Raw genomic sequence first — 18871 nt, 5'->3', positions numbered from 1 at the left:
CTCATTTTTGCAGCAAAAAGGATCCTAAGAGATACACTGACACAGGGCATTGAATTGTTAAATTAGTTTAGATACTATCTTAATTGATCTGGGTTTTTTTTTTTTAATGTGGTAGATGTTACTCATCTACTAACAGTGTGTAGATGTCACTACAATGTTGAACTCCCCCTATTTTCTGATTTCCTCATATCTTGAACTATCAGCTTTCCTAAAGTCCCTCTACCACAGATTGACTATCTCTCATTTTCTCCTTATCATTCATCAAATAAAATTTTAAAAGCTTTGTTATAATTGTATTGAATATTGAAAATAATAACTTGGTGTTAAATTAATATGAGCATACCTATGACATCTAAGAGGTGAAAACAGATAACGTATCTGTCTTACTATTTCGTATACTGGAAAATAGTTTGACATGCATCACTTTATTTAAAAATTGAAATACTCAGAAGTAAACAAAAGAAAAAAGCAAATCATTCATCTGAGGTTATTTAATCTTCAGCCAGGATCTGTGGGTGACTTTTATCACTGAGATAAATCCTTTCTCTGCTCTATAGTTTCTCTGAGGGCCTTGGAGCTCATTTCTACAGTTCTTATTTAGATGGTGTTCATCTCATAAACCACTCTGAGGTTTAGAAGAGGAAGAGGAGGTGGAAGAAGAGGGGAGTAGGAAAGTACACTGGGTTGGATAGTGTCCTCCAAAAATTCATGTCCAGCATGAATGAAAAAAGAGAACCCTGAAGAATGCAAACAAAAATCTCAAAAGCGGCTGAGACACTCCAATCAAATATAAAAGGTAAACTTGGTAAGTATGAATTTTAGGAGAAGATGTGATTAGGAAATTTGTTCATTTGGCAAGTAAACATTAGGTAACTTTTTTTCATGCAGTTTGATTTAGATAAACAGGTTTGACTGTTCGTGGAGCAGTATGAGAGAAAAGGAAGTTAAAATGCTCTTCCTGCAACAAGGCTTGGTTGCTGGGCTAATTCATAGTAAATAGGATCCTACTCTTCAATGCAACTACAGATGAGTGAGGAGAGAAAAGTTAAGGGAAGCTACTTCATCCTCCATGAGAGAAATCTGGATTTTCTTCCTGAGGGAACCAGATTTGTTAGGTGTATTAGTTTTCTATTGCTGTTGTAACAAATTACTACATATAGTGTTTGTCTTTGTCTGACTTATTTCACTTACTATAATGCTTCCAAGGCCCATCCTTATTGTTGTAAATGGCAGGATTTCCTTCTTTTTTAATGACTGAATAGTATTCCATTGTATATATATTTACCACATCTTCTTTATCCAATATTACGTTGATGGACACTTACGTTGTTTTCATGTCTAGGCTATTGTAAATAATGCTGCATTGAACATGGGGGTGCAAATGTCTCGTCAACATAGTGATTTAGTTTCCTTCAGATATATGCCCAGAAGTGGAATTACTGGATCATATGGTAGTTCTACTTTTAATTTTTTGAGGAACTTCCATACTGTTTTCCCCAGTGCTAGTACCAATTTGCATTCCCACCAACAGTGCACAAGTGTTCCCTTCTCTCCACATCCTCACCAACACTTGCTATCTCTTGTCTTTTTGATCATGGCCATTCTAACACGTGTGAGATGACGTCTCATTGTGATTTTGATTTCCATTACCCTGGTAATTAATGATTGTGAGAACCTGTTCATGTACTTGTTGTCCATTAGTATATCTTCTTTGGAAAAATGATTGGTGAAAGATGTTACCTCAGTGTGGATTTAACTTTCATTTCTCTTATGATGAGTGAGGTTGAAGGGACTGGGTTTTGAAACAGGAAAAAAAGGCATGAAAACCCCTGTGATGATAAAGACCTTGAGTGTATATCCAATTATTTCCTCTGTTATGCCCAAAAATATCCTCACACCAAGCTTAGTACCCAATTTCCTCTTCCATGAGTAAAAGTTCTCTCCTCAACTGCCATAATTCTCAAAAAAATTATACATTGAATGGCCTGAGTTCACACAAGAGAAACTGGGGTTTGAAAGCATATCTCTCTGATACAAGCTCCTCAGTTACTGTCACTCCATTACACTACATTAAACCAAGAGCAGAGCAGTGGGACATCCAAGGAAGAACAAAAATCTGCTACAGGAAAGTTCAATGTAAGACAAATCCCCAAGAGTGGGTAGACAGCTGGTAAGCAAAGCAGTAAGATAAAATAATCATCTGAGTTAAGAAGGCATTAAGAGGGCTTCCCTGGTGGCGCAGTGGTTGAGAATCTGCCTGCCAATGCAGGGGATGCGGGTTCGAGCCCTGGTCTGGGAAGATCCCACATGCCGCGGAGCAACTCGGCCCGTGAGCCACAACTACTAAGCCTGCGCGTCTGGAGCCTGTGCTCCGCAACAAGAGAGGCCGCGAGAGTGAGAGGCCCGCGCACCGCGATGAAGAGTGGCCCCCGCTTGCCACAACTAGAGAAAGCCCTCGCACAGAAACAAAGACCCAACACAGCCATACATACGTACATACATACATACATACATAAAAAGAATGTAAGCAGACAAGAATAGCATTAAAAATAAATAAATTAAAAAAAAGAAGGCATTAAGAGAAGTAAGGATGAGTCCTGAGCACACAGTTCTATTTTTATAGATAGGTACTTGAGATATGTACAAATTCCTATAGATATTTGGATAACGCAGGTGAATAGGGAGAGAAATTTACATATAGTTCATACTAATTGACATTGTGTGATGGTAATTGTTAAAGTTAAGTAAACGTAATTCAATTTAAAACATTGGATTATAGATATGTTTACATGGCTTCTATCTGAAATTAATTAATTAATAGCTAATTAAGTAATACTATGTAGGATGCTAATCTATATTGACACTAAATTTAGTCACATGGTCACAGATAGCTACAAGGCAGGCTAGGAAAAATAACCTTTAGCTAGGCAGTCATGTACTCAGTTAAAAATTTTACTACTCTAAATCAAGGATTGACAAACTATAGCTGGTGACCAAATCTTGCCAGTGTCTCTTTTTGTAAATAAAGATTTATTTGAACATAAAACAATACTATGTAGGATGGTTTAGTTGCTCAAAAAGCATTGGAGGAAATGGGGAGATATTGGTCAAAGGGTACAAACTTCCAGTTATATGATGAATAAGTTTTGGGAATCTGATGTACAGCATGGTGATTACAATTAATATTGATAATACTGTATTATATACTTGAAAGTTGCTACAAGAGTAGATCTTATATGTCCTCACAACAGTAAAGAAATGGTAAGCATGTGACAAGATGGCATTATTAGCTAATGCTATGGCAGTTATCATTTGCAGTGTACCAAATTAACACGTTGCACACCTTAAACTTACACAATGTTATATGTCAATTATATCTCAACAAAGCTGGGGAAAAAAGGCCTTAGAAATTACTCTTAAGACTAATTCTGATTCTCAGATAACAGAAACCATCTTTTCCAAGCATATCAGTTGACCAAGGTAGAAAAGGCTCAGCAGAAAAAAAGAGATTTTTTTCTACAAACAACAAATGCTGGAGAGGGTGTGGAGAAAAGGGAACCCTCTTGCACTGTTGGTGGGAATGTAAATTGATACAGCCACTATGGAGAACAATATAGAGGTTCCTCAAAAAACTAAAAATAGAATTACCATATGACCCAGCAATCCCACTACTGGGCATATACCCAGAGAAAACCGTAATTCAAAAAGACACATGCACCCAAATGTTCATTGCAGCACTATTTACAATAGCCAGGTCATGGAAGCAACCTAAATGCCCATCAACAGACGAATGGATAAAGAAGTTGTGGTACATATATACAATGGAATATTACTCAGCCATAAAAAGGAACGAAATTGAGTCATTTGTTGAGACGTGGATGGATCTAGAGACTGTCATACAGAGCGAAGTAAGTCAGAAAGAGAAAAACAAATATCGTATATTAACGCATGTATGTGGAACCTAGAAAAATGGTACAGATGAACCTGGTTGCAGGGCAGAAGTTGAGACACAGATGTAGAGAACAAACGTATGGACACCAAGGGGGGAAAACTGCGGTGGGGTGGGGATGGTGGTGTGCTGAATTGGGCGATTGGGATTGACATGTATAAAGTGATGTATATAAAATTGATGACTAAAAAAAAAAAAAAAAGAGAGAGATTTTTCTCATCAACACCAGGTTGTCTAAAGGGGGCTAAGTGTCCCTGGCTAGATAGACTTTTCTTGGTCATCACTGCTGTCCTGCAGGATGGAAATTTCAAAGGACCTGAGACTTTTCAAACCCAAGCCTAATATATTCTTTTCTTCCACCTGGAGAAGTATCCCTGCACTAATTTTGCATATCCAGATATCACTCCCACATGTACCAGCTCCTTCCCCAAAAGGCACGATGCTTGAGGATGTCAAAAATGTCCTTTGTTCACCAGTGGCTAGGAGCCTTAGCCAGGGGATATTCCCCCCCAGCCATCCTCCCCCACAGCATCCAGTTGCTTTCTATTCCCATTGCTGTCTTACATTTCTCATGTCATTTGACCCATAGACGCGTCCTACCTTCTCAATTGTTCCATTGCGTCTGGACACACTTGGATTCATTCAGCATCTGAACAGTTTGTGAGCAACTGTTCTGAGATAAGCATAGCATAATCATAGGCAGCTTCAGCAGAAAATGGGCATCGATTTCAGCCAAAAGCAGTGATGTGATCCCTGGAAGGGATGCCATGAGCCAGAGAAGGTAAAAACTGGTGATTTAGGGTGACATACAAGGCTGCAACCCAGTTCTGGGGAGCTTGTCTTCGGCATTGAGCTCGAGCCATGAACATCGTTGATTCCAGTGTTTACCCAAATGCACTTTAACCCACTGCTATGAGTCATACTTGGTCTATTTACAGGCTGAAAAGTCTTGGTCACTTCATTACCCCACCTCTCACATTTCCTGAATCTTGTGAAACTGCTTGAGTCCCACAGGTAACCTCATCTCACCCCCACGAGCCAGAGAAGGAAGAGGTATTTCCACAGGCTCCATTAGGCCAACTGCTTCCTCTTCTCTCCTCAGAGTTGTCCCTGAACTTGGGATATGAGAAGGCTCACCATGGATCTGCCTTATTACCACGGCCCTCTGTCCAAGCGAGACTGTGAGACCTTGCTGCTCAAGGAAGGAGTGGACGGCAACTTTCTGTTAAGAGACAGTGAGTCTATGCCCGGAGTCCTGTGCCTCTGTGTCTCGTGAGTAGCCTCATCTTCCACACATTTGGAACCTTATGTTAAATGTAGGACTGATAACCAAGTAGAAAAGAAATTGTACTTCACTGACTTTGCAGCCCAAATAAGCAGAATGAGAAATAGCTAGACACTGCCAGGAGGGGATGGAAGGAACGTGTCTGTCCAAGCTCCTCCACCTGCCCTTCTCTCCCTGGTGCAAATGCCATACAAGCAATGAGCAGACTCTGTGGAGAAGCAGAAGTGGGGGGTGGTGAGGAGAAGAGTGCAGGAAGCATGGGAGCGGAGCGGGGAGGCAGAGAAGGTAGCCATGTGAGAAAGGTCCTCTCCTATAGAGGTTGATTTACTTGGTATGGAAAAGACTAGGTGCCCTTTTTAAAATTTTTATCTGAGAGGCCAACTTTTTACATGGATTCTGCTGGCTCCACTTGTGATTCTTAAAATACTAATAATATTTCAAATTTCGTTGGATTTGTAAAAGGCTTCAGCATACATCATCTCCTTTCATCCTGCTTGTAGTCTATCAAGACAAGCCACCATTTTATAGATGAAGAAACAGAGACCTGGGATTTCTCAAACAACTTGCTTGCGTTACAATTCATCTAGTGGTTCCAAAGAGGCTGAGTTCAGTATGCAGGTCCAAGCCAGATCATCAGAGCTACACTGCTGAAGGAACTTGTTTAGCCCAGTTTAGAAAGCAATCCTGAACAGATATCAGGGGAAACCTACTGTCTTTAAGGATTTTTGTGTTTGTGGAGACCACTGAAAGTTTTCTTTACCTGTTATAGAAATTAAAACCCAAGTATCTCCATGGATGCGCTTCAGGGCTTCTTAGAATTCAGGAGCTATAAGGACAAAAGAGATTGTCATTACTAACAGAATAGGCAGGGATATATTTCTTTCTCTATATGATACCGGGAATACAGATATAAGAAAGGCAGCCTTAAGGTGTTAGCAGTTTGAATTTTCAGGTCACAGGTGATGTTGAGGGTGTTTTCATGTATTTTTAGCCATTGTTAATTCCTCTTTTGAGAATTGCATAATCATATCCTTTACCCATTTTTAGCTTGAGTTGTTTGTCTTCTTACTGATTTTTTTCAATTTCTATGTATGAAGGTAAAACATTTTTTTTTCAAAAAAAAGACACACACAGACACAAAAAAACTACAGACCAATTTCAATTTCATTTACTATCAGTTTTCAATAAACTACTAACAAAATGGAAGCCAGTAAAACATTAATGGAGAAAATACACTATGCTCAACTATCGTCCAATCCAAGAAGTCAAGGATGGTTCCCTGATAGGAAAATTATTAGTTTAATTACATATTAATAAGTCAGAGGTTACAAACTGCATAGCTGATTCAAATTTGCTTAAAAGGTATTAGATAAAATTCAGCATCAACCCCTCAATTAAACACACACTCGTGTGCATATGCATGCACACACTTACATACTCTTAACCATGTAGAGCTAGAGAGATGCTTCCTTAAACAAAGGCCAGATGAAGCACTAGAAGAATTACCCCCCAAATCATGAATGAGCCAAAGATGTTCATTATAAGCACTACTATGTAACATTTTCTGAGAGATGTTAGCAAGTGTAATTAGTCAAAGGAAATACATGTAAAAATTGAAAATGAAGATGCAAAATTATTATTATTTGCAGTTGACATGACTTTATACCTGTGAAATATAGATTTAACTGAAAAGAAAAACTAAGAAAATCCAATAAGGATATCTGCTTATATTATTGAAATCTAAAAAATCAATAGCTTTTTCATACAGAAACAATAACCAGTAAATAACAATAACCAGTAAATATAACCAGTAATAAACAATAACCAGTAAATATAATAACACATCTCATTTACATCAGCAAAAAATTAATAATACCCAGGAATAAATGTAATATGAAACGTACAAAATTAAATAGCTACTGGGGAGCTTACTAGCAGACTTCAGTGAAGGGAAGGATTCAGTTTGAAGGCATATCAGTTCACCATAATTAATTATAAATTCAGTATGTTTCCAGTGAAAAATCAACAGAATTTAAATTTTTTTCTTCAAAGATAGTAAAGTTTATCTAGGTGGGAAATGAAACACAAGGAACCTGCCAGAGAGCCAGAAAATTTTTTATTAAAAAAGGGGGACTAGTTGTACCAAATATTAAAATACATTATAAAACTACAGTAACTACTACAGTAATTAAAAGAGTTTGGTACTGAGAGATCAATGGAGTAGAATATAGAATCTGGTAGAAATAAAGCCAAATAAGTATGGAATTTAGCATATGCATAAAAGAGCATTTCAAATCAATGAGGAAAAGATGAGTGATAATTGTGTTGGGACACTTGGCTGGTCACTTAGAAAAAAATAATCCTGAATCCCTTTCTTACTTCTTGAAGTAAAATTAATTCAAATTGGTTCTAATACAGAACTTATTTTTCTAAATGAAACCGTGTGTACTAGAAGAAAACGTGAACTATTAAAAAATATTCCTGGAATTGAGAAAGACTTCCTAACAAGATATAAAACACAGAAACCAAGAAAAGATTGCTAAATATGACCATTATAACAAAAAACTGTTGTTAAAAAAAACTTATTGACAAACCAACAGAAAAAATCAAAACTTCATTAACATATAATGAAACTTTTAAAAAACAATAGAAAACTAGGTAAAATGCAAGAGGAGGAGATTCTCTGAAATGGAATGTGAAAAAGAAAGATAAGAAAAAATGCTAGATCTCACTCATAACTAAAAACAACACAAATTAAAAGAATAATGTGGGCTTCCCTGGTGGCACAGTGGTTAAGAATCCGCCTGCCAATGCAGCAGACACGGGGTCGAGCCCTGGTCCGGGAAGATCCCACATGCCACGAAGCAACTAAGCCCGTGTGCCTTAACTACTGAGCCTGCGCCCCTAGAGCCCACGAGACACAACTACGGAGCCCAAGTGCCACAAATATTGAAGCCTGTGCGCCTAGAGCCTGTGCTCCGCAACAAGAGAAGCCACGACAATGAGAAGCCTGGGCACACTGACGAAAAGTAGCCCCCACTCACCACAACTAGAAAAAGCCTGTGCACAGCAACGAAGACCTAACAGAGCCATAAATAAATAAATACATTTATTTATTTAAAAAAAAAGAATAATGTGATACCATTTTTACCTCTTCAAAGGTTTATAATTAAAACTATGAAAATACCCAGAGGAAATTCAACTGCTGGGAAGCAGAAGTGCTTGCACATGCTAAATACAGACTCTTTGGATAGAAATGTGGTCAAAACATAAAATGCACAGGTATAACCTTTGACCCAAAATTTCATTAATAAAAACATACCTTATAGTTACTACTGCATAAGTACGTGCAAATTGACATTAACAAGATTGAGTAAATCCATATATGGTATGAAAAAAACTCCAAGATCTATTGTTGTTTTTTTTTTTTAATAATTAGTTTTCTTTTTATTTATTTTTTAATTTATTTTTATATTTATTTTTGGCTGTGTTGGGTCTCCGTTTCTGTGCGAGGGCTCCCTCCAGTCGCGGCGAGCGGGGGCCACTCCTCATCACAGTGCGCGGACCTCTCACCGTCGCGGCCTCTCCCGTTGCGGAGCACAGGCTCCAGACGCGCAGGCTCAGTAGTTGTGGCTCACGGGCCCAGTCGCTCCGCGGCATGTGGGATCTTCCCAGACCAGGGCTCGAACCCGTGTCCCCTGCATTGGCAGGCAGACTCTCAACCACTGCGCCACCAGGGAAGCCCCCAAGATCTATTGTTGTGTGAAAAAGGCAAGATGCAAAGTATGATCCCGTCTGTGTTTAAAAAAAAAAAAAAAGTATGCCTATATCCTCGTATATTCATAAACAATTTTTGAAAGTTATATAAGAAATTTATAATAGTGGTTACAGCTGGGAAATTTAGGAGGAATGAATAGGAAAAAAAGGTTGTGGATTCATTCTTTTTATTTGATAACTTTTTCACACTGTTTAAATGCTTACGTGCAGGTATTACTTTGGTAATTTAAAAAAATGTTTATAAAAATGTAGTGAATCCCTACTATCTATTCAAACACTGTGCTAAGGCCTGGGGAGATTCTAAGGAGATTCCAACAGGGGACTTGCAATTTTTTTCAACATGTAAATAAATAAAATAAGCGTAAGACAATATTATACAAATTCAAGGACAGAGGAGATGAGCAGGAAAGTCTTCTTAGAGGAGGTGGTATTTGAGCTGGGATTTAAAAGAGTGGATGAGATTTGGTTACACAGAAATGAGATGGAAGGCATCGCAGGTTGGGGAAAGGCAGGAACATAGGTCTAGAAATAGGATATTTTAAAACACATAAGAATCATACAGGGTTCTGGAAAGGTAGTTTGGAAACCAACTTTTGGAAAAGTCAGTTTGGGGTAATATTACGGGGTCTTAAAAGAATGATTCTGTAGCTAATGGGGAAACACGGATGGTTTCTAAGCAGGGAAATGACAAGACTGGTGCTGAGTTTTAGGAACTCCAGTATAATAAGAAGAGTGTACTGAAGCTGGCAGAGGATGATGGCAGTACAGATTGCCATGTCTCTAGATGGGAGATGGTGAGGAACTAGCTACGGTGGGGCAAGCAGTGGGAATGGAGATTAGCAGAAGTTGCAAGAGATGTGACAGAGACAGGAGAGACCTTGGTCAAGATTTCAGGGTAGGTAGTCAACACTGGGACTCTCTTTAAAAATGGACATTTATGCTCAACTGCTCTGTGATACATCGTCCTAGCTTATATATTCATTCAAAGCAAAATTCATTGAGAAATGTAATACAGATAATAATAACTAATCAAATGGAGAGGCAGGAATAAATATTTGTTAAACACCTGCACTTGATCAGGGCTCACCCTCTTCCCTGCCCACGTCACTAAAAGGCAAACAAAATTTCAGGCACCCTCAGGCTTAAGGCTCAGATCAAATGGTCCCCATCAAAACGGCCTTTTTCATAATTCTTGTGAAATTTTGTTACCACACAGATCAGACAGACCATTCAGTTGTTATTGTTCAACAGTTATTTAAAGTCTCCCATGTCAAGCACTATGGTAGACACTCAGTTGATGCCTTCAACACAGCTCAGAGTCTAGTGGGGAAAATAAAGAAGTAAAAGGACACTGTGACGTGTGTGATAACTGATGACTGAGAGCAAGGAGTGATTCATTCATCAAGGAGTAGAGAGCCTGCATGGGAGCTGGGACTTGGAGGATGACTAGAACCTTCATTCATTCATTCAACAAGCACACACTGAGCGCCTATTATGTTCCAGGCATGTTCCTATGCATTGGTGAAACAGTGATAAACAGTACAGGCACTAGTTCTGCCTTCATGAAATGACATTCCAGTGAGAGCAGACAATACAGTGAAAACAAAACAGAGGAGTATTACAGGGAGGGACAAAGAGTCTTCTTTAGGTTGGGTACAGGAAAGATTCCTCTGAGAAGGTCACATAAAGCAATTCATATTCCAGTATACCACCCTAAGTAAGCAAAGCCAAAAGTATCTACAACACAAGCGTTAGACTGTTTTTCTACATCTGTGCAGCAAGAGCCACTATGAAGGTGCTTTCTATGAGTCAAAAATTGTGCTAAGCATGTTACATCAATTATCTCATTTATCTTTTGCAAAGCCATCTTCCATAGGTGATATATCCCTATTTTGTGGGAAAAGAAATGGAGCTTCTTATTAACTAAAGTGTCCAAGGTCAAACTGTTAGTATGTTGTTATGTTCCCTCTCTTATCAATGTCCCCAGTTCCACTGAAATATGTTCAAGGTGGTCCCCTTGGAACTGTGCTATAAAGTGCCCAAGCAGGGGACTTGAGGGCTTGGCAGGAGATCCTAATATGCAGAATTTGCATTCTGCTTCCTGGAAATGAGCTACCCTTTCTTCTTTGCTGTGTTAGAATGGCAATATGCCAACTTTCACACTTTCACAGATCTAAATGAAGATATTATGGAGAAGGTTAGAAATAAGGAAAGGAAGTCACAGAGGAGAGTTGGCCTAGCAGCATATAGCACTGACCAGAAAGCTATGTATGTGGTAACCATGGACAGGAAATGTTACTTGATCTCACAGCCTGATAGAGCGTGCAGAAAACAACACCAATGTGCAAAACACTGTCTGTGTAGGTGACATTGTGAGTGTTAGAAGTTGGAACTGGGTCTGGCTTTATAATCAGCAGAATCAAAATGGAATAGATATTCGGAGATGCAAGGAATTCACCTGCAGTTATGAAGGCATAGGAGGGACTTTCTGTAGTCATATATAGGAAGGCTGCAGGTGAGAAGAACCCAAGCCCTGACTTAGGGCATGTCCTCACTGAGGAGGAAACAACAGAAAGAGTGAATGAGAGAGAACCCAAGAGTCATTTCCAGCTCTCAGATTCTGAGATCTTTGGAAAGACTTGAGTTCAGAAAGAAAAAAAAAAATTCAAACTTTTTTGTTGCTTTAGAAAAATCAAATGTTGAGAAAGGTATAAAAGAGAGAGCAGAAATTATCTCAGTCTCACCACTCAGAAATCACCTTTTCTAATCTCTCCAGACTGTTCTCTATTCATATGCATGTATACGCAAATATTATATATGTACATTAATGGTTCATTATATATATGATCATCTGCAACCCTTTTTTTCAGTGTATAATGGGTATCTTTCCACTTAAAAGAAAGCCAATACACATCATCCTTTCATGAGTGCTTACTATTTTATTGATTGCATGTATCATAATTTATACATAACTATACATTTAGGTTATTTCCAATTTGGTCCAATGGACACAATGTAATTTGAGAAGATTAACATTTTTGTGCTTACATCTTTGAGAGTTTGCCCAACTTTCTCCTCGGGATAATATCCTAAACATTTTAACGTTTTTACACACATTGACAAATTAGTACAACAAAAAGTTATATGGATGCACACTCCAATCAAGACCAGTGAGAAAGCCAGAAGTTAAAAGTCTTAAAACATTCTGTATTGACTTGTAACTGTTTTTTTTCATTGTCTTAGCAGTATATTTCAAAGAACAGAAGTTCTTGATTTTGATGAAGTCAAATTTATCATGTTTTTCTTTTATGAATTGTGATTTCAGTGTTGTATATAATAAACCCTTGCTTAATGCAATTCACAAAGATTTTCTCCTTGTTTTCTTCTAGAGTTGTATAGTTTTAACTTTCACATTTAGTGTAGCCTATTCTGATTTAATTTTTGCAATCTGGGGTAAGGTTGGGGTTGGTGTTTTATTAAATATGGTCACCTATTTGTTCCAGCTCATTTGTTGAACAGACTATCCTTTATCCCAATAAATTGCTTTGGTGCCTTTGTAAAAAACAAAAACAAAAACTATTGACTATATAAGTTTGGATCTATTTCTAAGCTCTCACCATGGATCTTTTTTTTTTGTCTTTATGCAAATTCTGTATTGTGTTGATTACTATCACTTTATAATAAGTCTTGAAATAAGATGGTTTAAATCACCCAACTTTTTCAGGGTTATTTTGGCTATGTTAGGCCCTTTGCATTTCCATACATATTTTAGATTCAGCTTTTCAACTACCCGCACCGCCCCCGCCCCACCAACACACACACAGACTGATGACATTTAGATTGAGATTGCATGAATCTAGAGATCAATTTGGGGAGAACTAACATGGTAATATTAATTCTTCTGATCCATGAACATAGTTTAATCTCTTCATTCATTCATATCTTTTAAAATTTCTCTCAGAAATGTTTTGTAACAGATCTTGTACATCTTTTGTCAAATTTATCCCGAGGATTTCATGCACTTGATGTTATTGTAAATGATATCAGATTTTAATGATTTAAAATTTTAAATTATTTTATTTTCACTTTCCACTTGTTCAGTGCAAGTGAATGGAAACACAGTTGATTTTCATATACTGAACTTGTATCCTGCAACCTTGCTAAACTCACTTATTGGCCCAGTGGCTTTTTTTGTAGAATCTCTGTATGATTTTCTACATGTCATCTGCAATTAAAGATGGTTTTATTTCTTCCATGCCAATTTTTCTGTTCCATTTTTTTCTTGCCTTATTGCACTAGCTGAGACTTCCAAAACAATGTAGAATAGAAGTGATGAGTGCAGAAATCCTTGTCATTTTCTGATCTTGGGGTAAAAGTATTCAATCTTTTCCCACTAACTACGTCTTTAGCCCTCCTCTTCCTAGTAGGGTTGAGAGGTTTTTTCTGCATCAACTGAAATGGTAGTATGAATTTTTGTTTCTTGTCTGTTAATCAACAGATTAAATTTTCTAGATTCCAGATGTAAGTGATACCATGCAGCATTTATCTTTCTCCGTCTAGCATGGTTGAATAATATTCTATTGTTTATATATACTGCATCTTCTTTATCCATTCCTCAGTTGATGGACACTTGGTTTGTTTCCTTATCTTGGCTTTTGTGAGTAATGTTGCAATGAACAAGGAGTACAGATATCTCTTTGATATCTTGTTTTCATTCCCTTTGACTGTATACTCAGAAGTGGGATTACTGGATCATAATTTTTACTTTTTTGAGGAACCTCCATACTGTTTTCCACAGTGGTTGCACCAATTTACATTCCCACCAACAGTGCACAAATGTTCCCTTCTCTCCACATCCTCACCTATACTTGATATCGCTTGTCTTTTTGATGATAGCCATTCTAACACATGTGAGGGGACATCTCATTGTGATTCTGATTTCAATTTCCCTGATGATTAGAGATATTGAGTTCCTTTTAAAGTACCTGTTGGCCATTTGTATATCTTTTTGGGAAAAACATGTATGCTTTAGGTATTTTGAAACAAACATTTAGGTGCATAAACATTTAAAATTGTTATATCCTCTCGATTAATTGACCCCTTTATCTTTTTGAAAACCCCGCTTCTTTATTCCTGGTTATAGTCATTGCTCTGAGCAGATATTGCTAGCTTTCTTTTTATTAGTGTTAAGAGTATATACTTTCCCTATCAATTGACTTTTAATCTAGTTGTGTTTTCATTTTTATATCAGGTCTCTTGTAAGAATCATACCCCTGAGTCTTGCTTTTTTATCCAATCTGACAATAACTTCCCTTTAATAGGGATGATTAGGCCATTTGTATTTAATGTGATCATTAATATGACCGTGTTTAAATCTACTATCTTGGTATTTATTTTCTATTTGTCCCATCTGTTCTTCTTTTCCCCTTTCTGCCTACTTTGGAATTGATCGAATGTTTAAATTATTTCCAAATTATCTCTTTTGCAGGCTTGCTACCTATAATTCTTTGTTTTTTGGTAGTTTATTTTGTATTTATAGTATTCATGTTTAACTTATTATAACCTATATTTGAGTAATATTATACCACTTCACCTATAACACAAGAACCTTACAATAATATCCTTTCATTTCTCCCACACTCTAATCAAGCTTTTGTGCTCTTATTGTCATCCATTTTATTTCTATATATTTTATTACCCCTACAGTAGATTGTTATTATTTTTACTTTTAGCAATCAATTATCTTTTAAAGTGATTTTAAATATAAGAAAAATATTTTTTTCTTTACCCACGTAATTACTATTTCTGGTACTCTTCTTTCCTTTGTATGTAGAAGGGTTTCTCAACCTTGGCGTTATTGAAATTTGGGGCCAGCTAATTCTTTGTTGAGGGGAATGCCCTGTGCAACTTGTGATGACTAAAAATATCTCTAGACATTGCCAAAAGTCACTCCTAGTTGAGAAATATTAGTATTGTTTCAGATTTTCACCTGGTACCATTTTCTGTCTGTCTAAAGGACTTCCTATAACATTTCCTGTAGTGCATATATACTGGTGTAAATTATTTCAGCTTTTGTGTATTTGAAAATGTCTTCTTTTCACCTTCAGTTTTTGAAAGATTTTCCCTGGATATAGATTTCTAGGTTAATTTTTTCTTTCAGTATGCTTAAGATTTTGTTCCACTGTCTCCTGACTTGCAGCATTTCTGATAAGAAGTTTGCTGTCCTTATATTTGTTCTGTAGGTATGTATTTTTTTTCTTCAATTGCTTTTGAGATTTTCTCTTTATCATTGGTTTTAGGCAATTTGATTGTGATGTACCTTTGTGTAATTTTCTTTGTGTTTCTTGAGTTTGGGGTGCATTTAATTTTTTGTACATGTGGGTTTATAATTTTCATCAAACTTAGAAAATTTTTGTCTGTTGTTTCTTTAAATAGTTTTGTTCCCACTCAGGGAATTTAATTACAGGTATATTAGGCTACCCAAAGTTGTTCCACATTTCACAGGTTCTCTGTTTATTTTTTTCAGTCTTTTTTTCTCTCTGATTTTCATTTTGGATAGTTTCTATTGTGTTGTCTTCAAGTTCACTAATTTCTGTCTTCTTCAATGTGAAATTTGCTGCTAATCCCATCCAGTGAATTCTTCATTTTATACAAGGTAGTTTTTATCTCTAGAAGTTTAATTTGGGTGTTTCTTTAATGTCATCCATGTTTCTACTTAGCAAGCTCTCTTTTCTCTAGATTCTTGAACATCTGAGATAATAACAACAACTGTATTAATGTCCTTGTCTACCAAGGTAGAGCCTTATGTCTCCCTAAGTTGATGAAATAGAGCTAGGAGTCCAGTAAGGCCAAGGTGCCTAGAGTTTATGGGGTTGAGAACACAGAAGAAAAGATACACTAAGAAAGAGCTCCTGGGATCTGCAGAGGGGTTCCTTGAATCTTCAGCTTAGAGTTGAATAGCTCATGTGCCTGAGGTAAATAACCAGGCTGGGTTAAAAAAATCACCCTAAAAGCCAAGGGAACAATCTCTGGAGCTCATGCTGGTCTGGAAATAGTTTGTATTCTCACCAGAGTAGAAAATTTTATAATTCATGGACCTCAGTTAGAATAATCAGAAGCATATTGACTCAGTAGTGGGATAGAATTAGCTCTGAACTAAAGGCTGCTCTTGTCTCACCTAAAAAAGATTTAAAACAAGTCTCCAAAAGATTGAACTATTTCCAAGTAGCTTAACTGCACCCTAGAAAAAAGTTCAAGAATCTTTATAGGAAAAAGAATATACAGCACCATAAAGATAAAATTTGCTACTTCTGGCATCCAATCAAAATTTACCAGGTATGGGGACTTTCCTCATGGTCCAGTGGTTAAGACTCCATGCTCCCAATGCAGGGGGCAAGGGTTCGATCCCTGGTTGGGGAACTAAGATCCCACATGTTGCATGGTGCGGCCTAAAAACAACAAAAACAAACAAAAACAAAATTTACCAAGTATGAATAGAGGCAGGAAATACAATCCATAATGAGGAGAAATGCTAATCAATAGAAACAGACCCAGAAATGAACCAACATCATATTTTATAGGCTATTAATATAATCAATGTCCTTCTGTGTTATATTATGCCACAGAAAGAGAACTGACACATCTGTGTGATAAGACCATGACTGTGTACTGTTATTCTTATCAAATGAAGGCAATTGGTTCTGACTACTTTGCTATTAGGAATTTTAGCTAGCTAGCTAGATAAATTGCTTTTGTTTGATCTACAGCAAACCTTTTCCTAGATCTAGATGCCAGATCTGTGATTATTTTATCCACAAAAATATGCACATCTGGAACTGCAGTTGAAAATACAATAACCTTTGATTAAGGTTGTAATAATCCATAGTCAGTCTTCAAGATATATCTGGTGTTTGCACTGGCCAATAGGTCAGTTAAATGAGAATGTGGTAGGAATCAACACACCGTACATTTCATGATTTGATGGTGCCCTTAGTACAGAAATCTCTTCCAGGGATGTGAAATTGCTTTAGTTTACTGTCTTGGCAGATGAAACCAGTTATAGGAGCTTCTGCTTTGTCCTTTCCACTACAATAGTCCTCATTCTATGATTCAAAGAACCAATGAAAAGATTTTGACAGTTCCTAAGTGTGTAAGTGCATTCTGGAACTGGGGAAATAACCATAGGATGGTCCCGTGGTCCCATTGGACCCACTTGAAGTAGACTCGGGCCAAGATTTCTTCTATCACCTGACTCCCATGAGTTCTACCTCTGACTGCTGGACCACGGGAATATTTGAGTCTCCAAAAATTAGTGTCAGTTCAGAGCCAGTATCAAATAACCCTAAAAAATATTGAGTATTTTTCCTTTTCCCAGTACACAGTGCCCCTAGTAAATGTTGTACGTTCTTCTGGAAAAGGCTTGGGGATGTGTGGTCACATTCCTTCCTTAAAGGAATCCAGAAACCCAACACCCCTCTCAATGAAAGGGATCTGAGTCTGTCAACTGGATTAAATCTGTAAATTGGGTAAGACATCCAAGAATCCCTACTCTGTGACTCAAGTCAGTGTTGTGCCACAAGACCTAGAAGTTCTCTGTTTACTTTATATCCAACAGAACTTTAGGCTGCCCATCATTCTATGCTTTGGAATCCAGTGAATCAATTAAACATCACCACAGATCACTGTACAGCAAATTGCTCTTACACTGTTACATCCCTCTGGCTTATGATAATTTTGCCGTCTTTGTCTCTCATTGAGTGCTAACACTTAACCTCTACTATTCCTCGATCCCATTATTTCCACTGAAATCAGGGAGCCCAACCATTTCAGGATTCTCCACTGTCAACTCCAGCTTACAGCACAGAGATACAGTTTTCAAAGATGCTGGTTCTCCCCTCACAATTTATTTTTTAGTTCATCATGAAGGTGCTGACCTTCAGACACCTGAAGGGGGGTGAGGAATAACTAGACAGTTTGCATTAATAGATTTATTATAATATTCCCATCTTCCTGAGTCTTCAGATTCCTTTCTCTATAGAATTCCAGGGAAGTTTAGGCATTTTGATCTCTATTGAATGTGAGCCATCATTAAATCCATGCTTCAATTAACCAGTCTAGCAGAATGTTTATGTCACTCCCCAGTGCATGAGCTAACACATTAATTCCACATCCTGGGTGAGTGTGCCTTTATTTATGAATTCAGCCAACAAATCTTCTATTTTATCCTTCTTCGTTTAACATCCTAATATCCATTTCTGTATACACTCTTTTTTTTTTAACATCTTTATTGGAGTATAGTTGCTTTACAATGGTGTGTTAATTTCTGCTGTATAACAAAGTAAATCAGCTACTTTATCCTTCTTGGTTTAACATCCTAATATCCATTTCGGTGTATACTCTATATATGTGTCTCCCACTGACTGAACCCAATCAGAGACCTGAGAGCAAGGGAGCCCATAGAGGTCAGAGCACAGAGCAGAGTGGGGAAAGTTAGAAAGAGGATCTGGAGATACAGAAAATATCCGGCACATGTATATACTGGTACAGTAAGTCCCCTACATACGAACCTTCAAGTTGTGAACTTTCAAAGATGCAAACGTGCGTTGGCATGTCCAATCATGTAAGTTAGTTCACATGTCTGGCATACCTTGCCACTTGCGTGCATTCTCTACAAGTGGTTGTGCTTTTGTGTACTTTACTGTACAGTACTGTATAGAGTACAGTAGTACAGTATCTTTATTTCAAGCCCAGGATGTCTGGTAGCAAGCATAAAAGCAGTGGTGATGTAGGTGGTACTACTAAGAAGAGATTCACGACACAGAAAATGGCAAGGGGATTTTCTTTATTTGAGGAGGCACTGT

The 18871-nt window shown here is 37.4% G+C and overlaps 1 protein-coding gene across 1 annotated transcript in view; it reads left to right on the top strand.

Annotated features, from left to right (window-relative positions):
• The first annotated feature begins 5087 nt into the window (after positions 1-5087).
• The window catches only part of SH2D1B (SH2 domain containing 1B), a 31710-nt gene continuing 17926 nt past the window's right edge, over positions 5088-18871 (top strand). The window contains exon 1 of the mRNA XM_068538338.1: positions 5088-5221. Coding sequence (XP_068394439.1) covers positions 5088-5221 — 134 coding nt within the window. The remainder of the gene's footprint in view (positions 5222-18871) is intronic.

This window comes from Eschrichtius robustus, chromosome 3 (assembly GCF_028021215.1).
Source record: "Eschrichtius robustus isolate mEscRob2 chromosome 3, mEscRob2.pri, whole genome shotgun sequence".
NCBI lineage: Eukaryota > Metazoa > Chordata > Mammalia > Artiodactyla > Eschrichtiidae > Eschrichtius > Eschrichtius robustus.
This window is presented reverse-complemented; position numbering and strand designations above follow the sequence as displayed.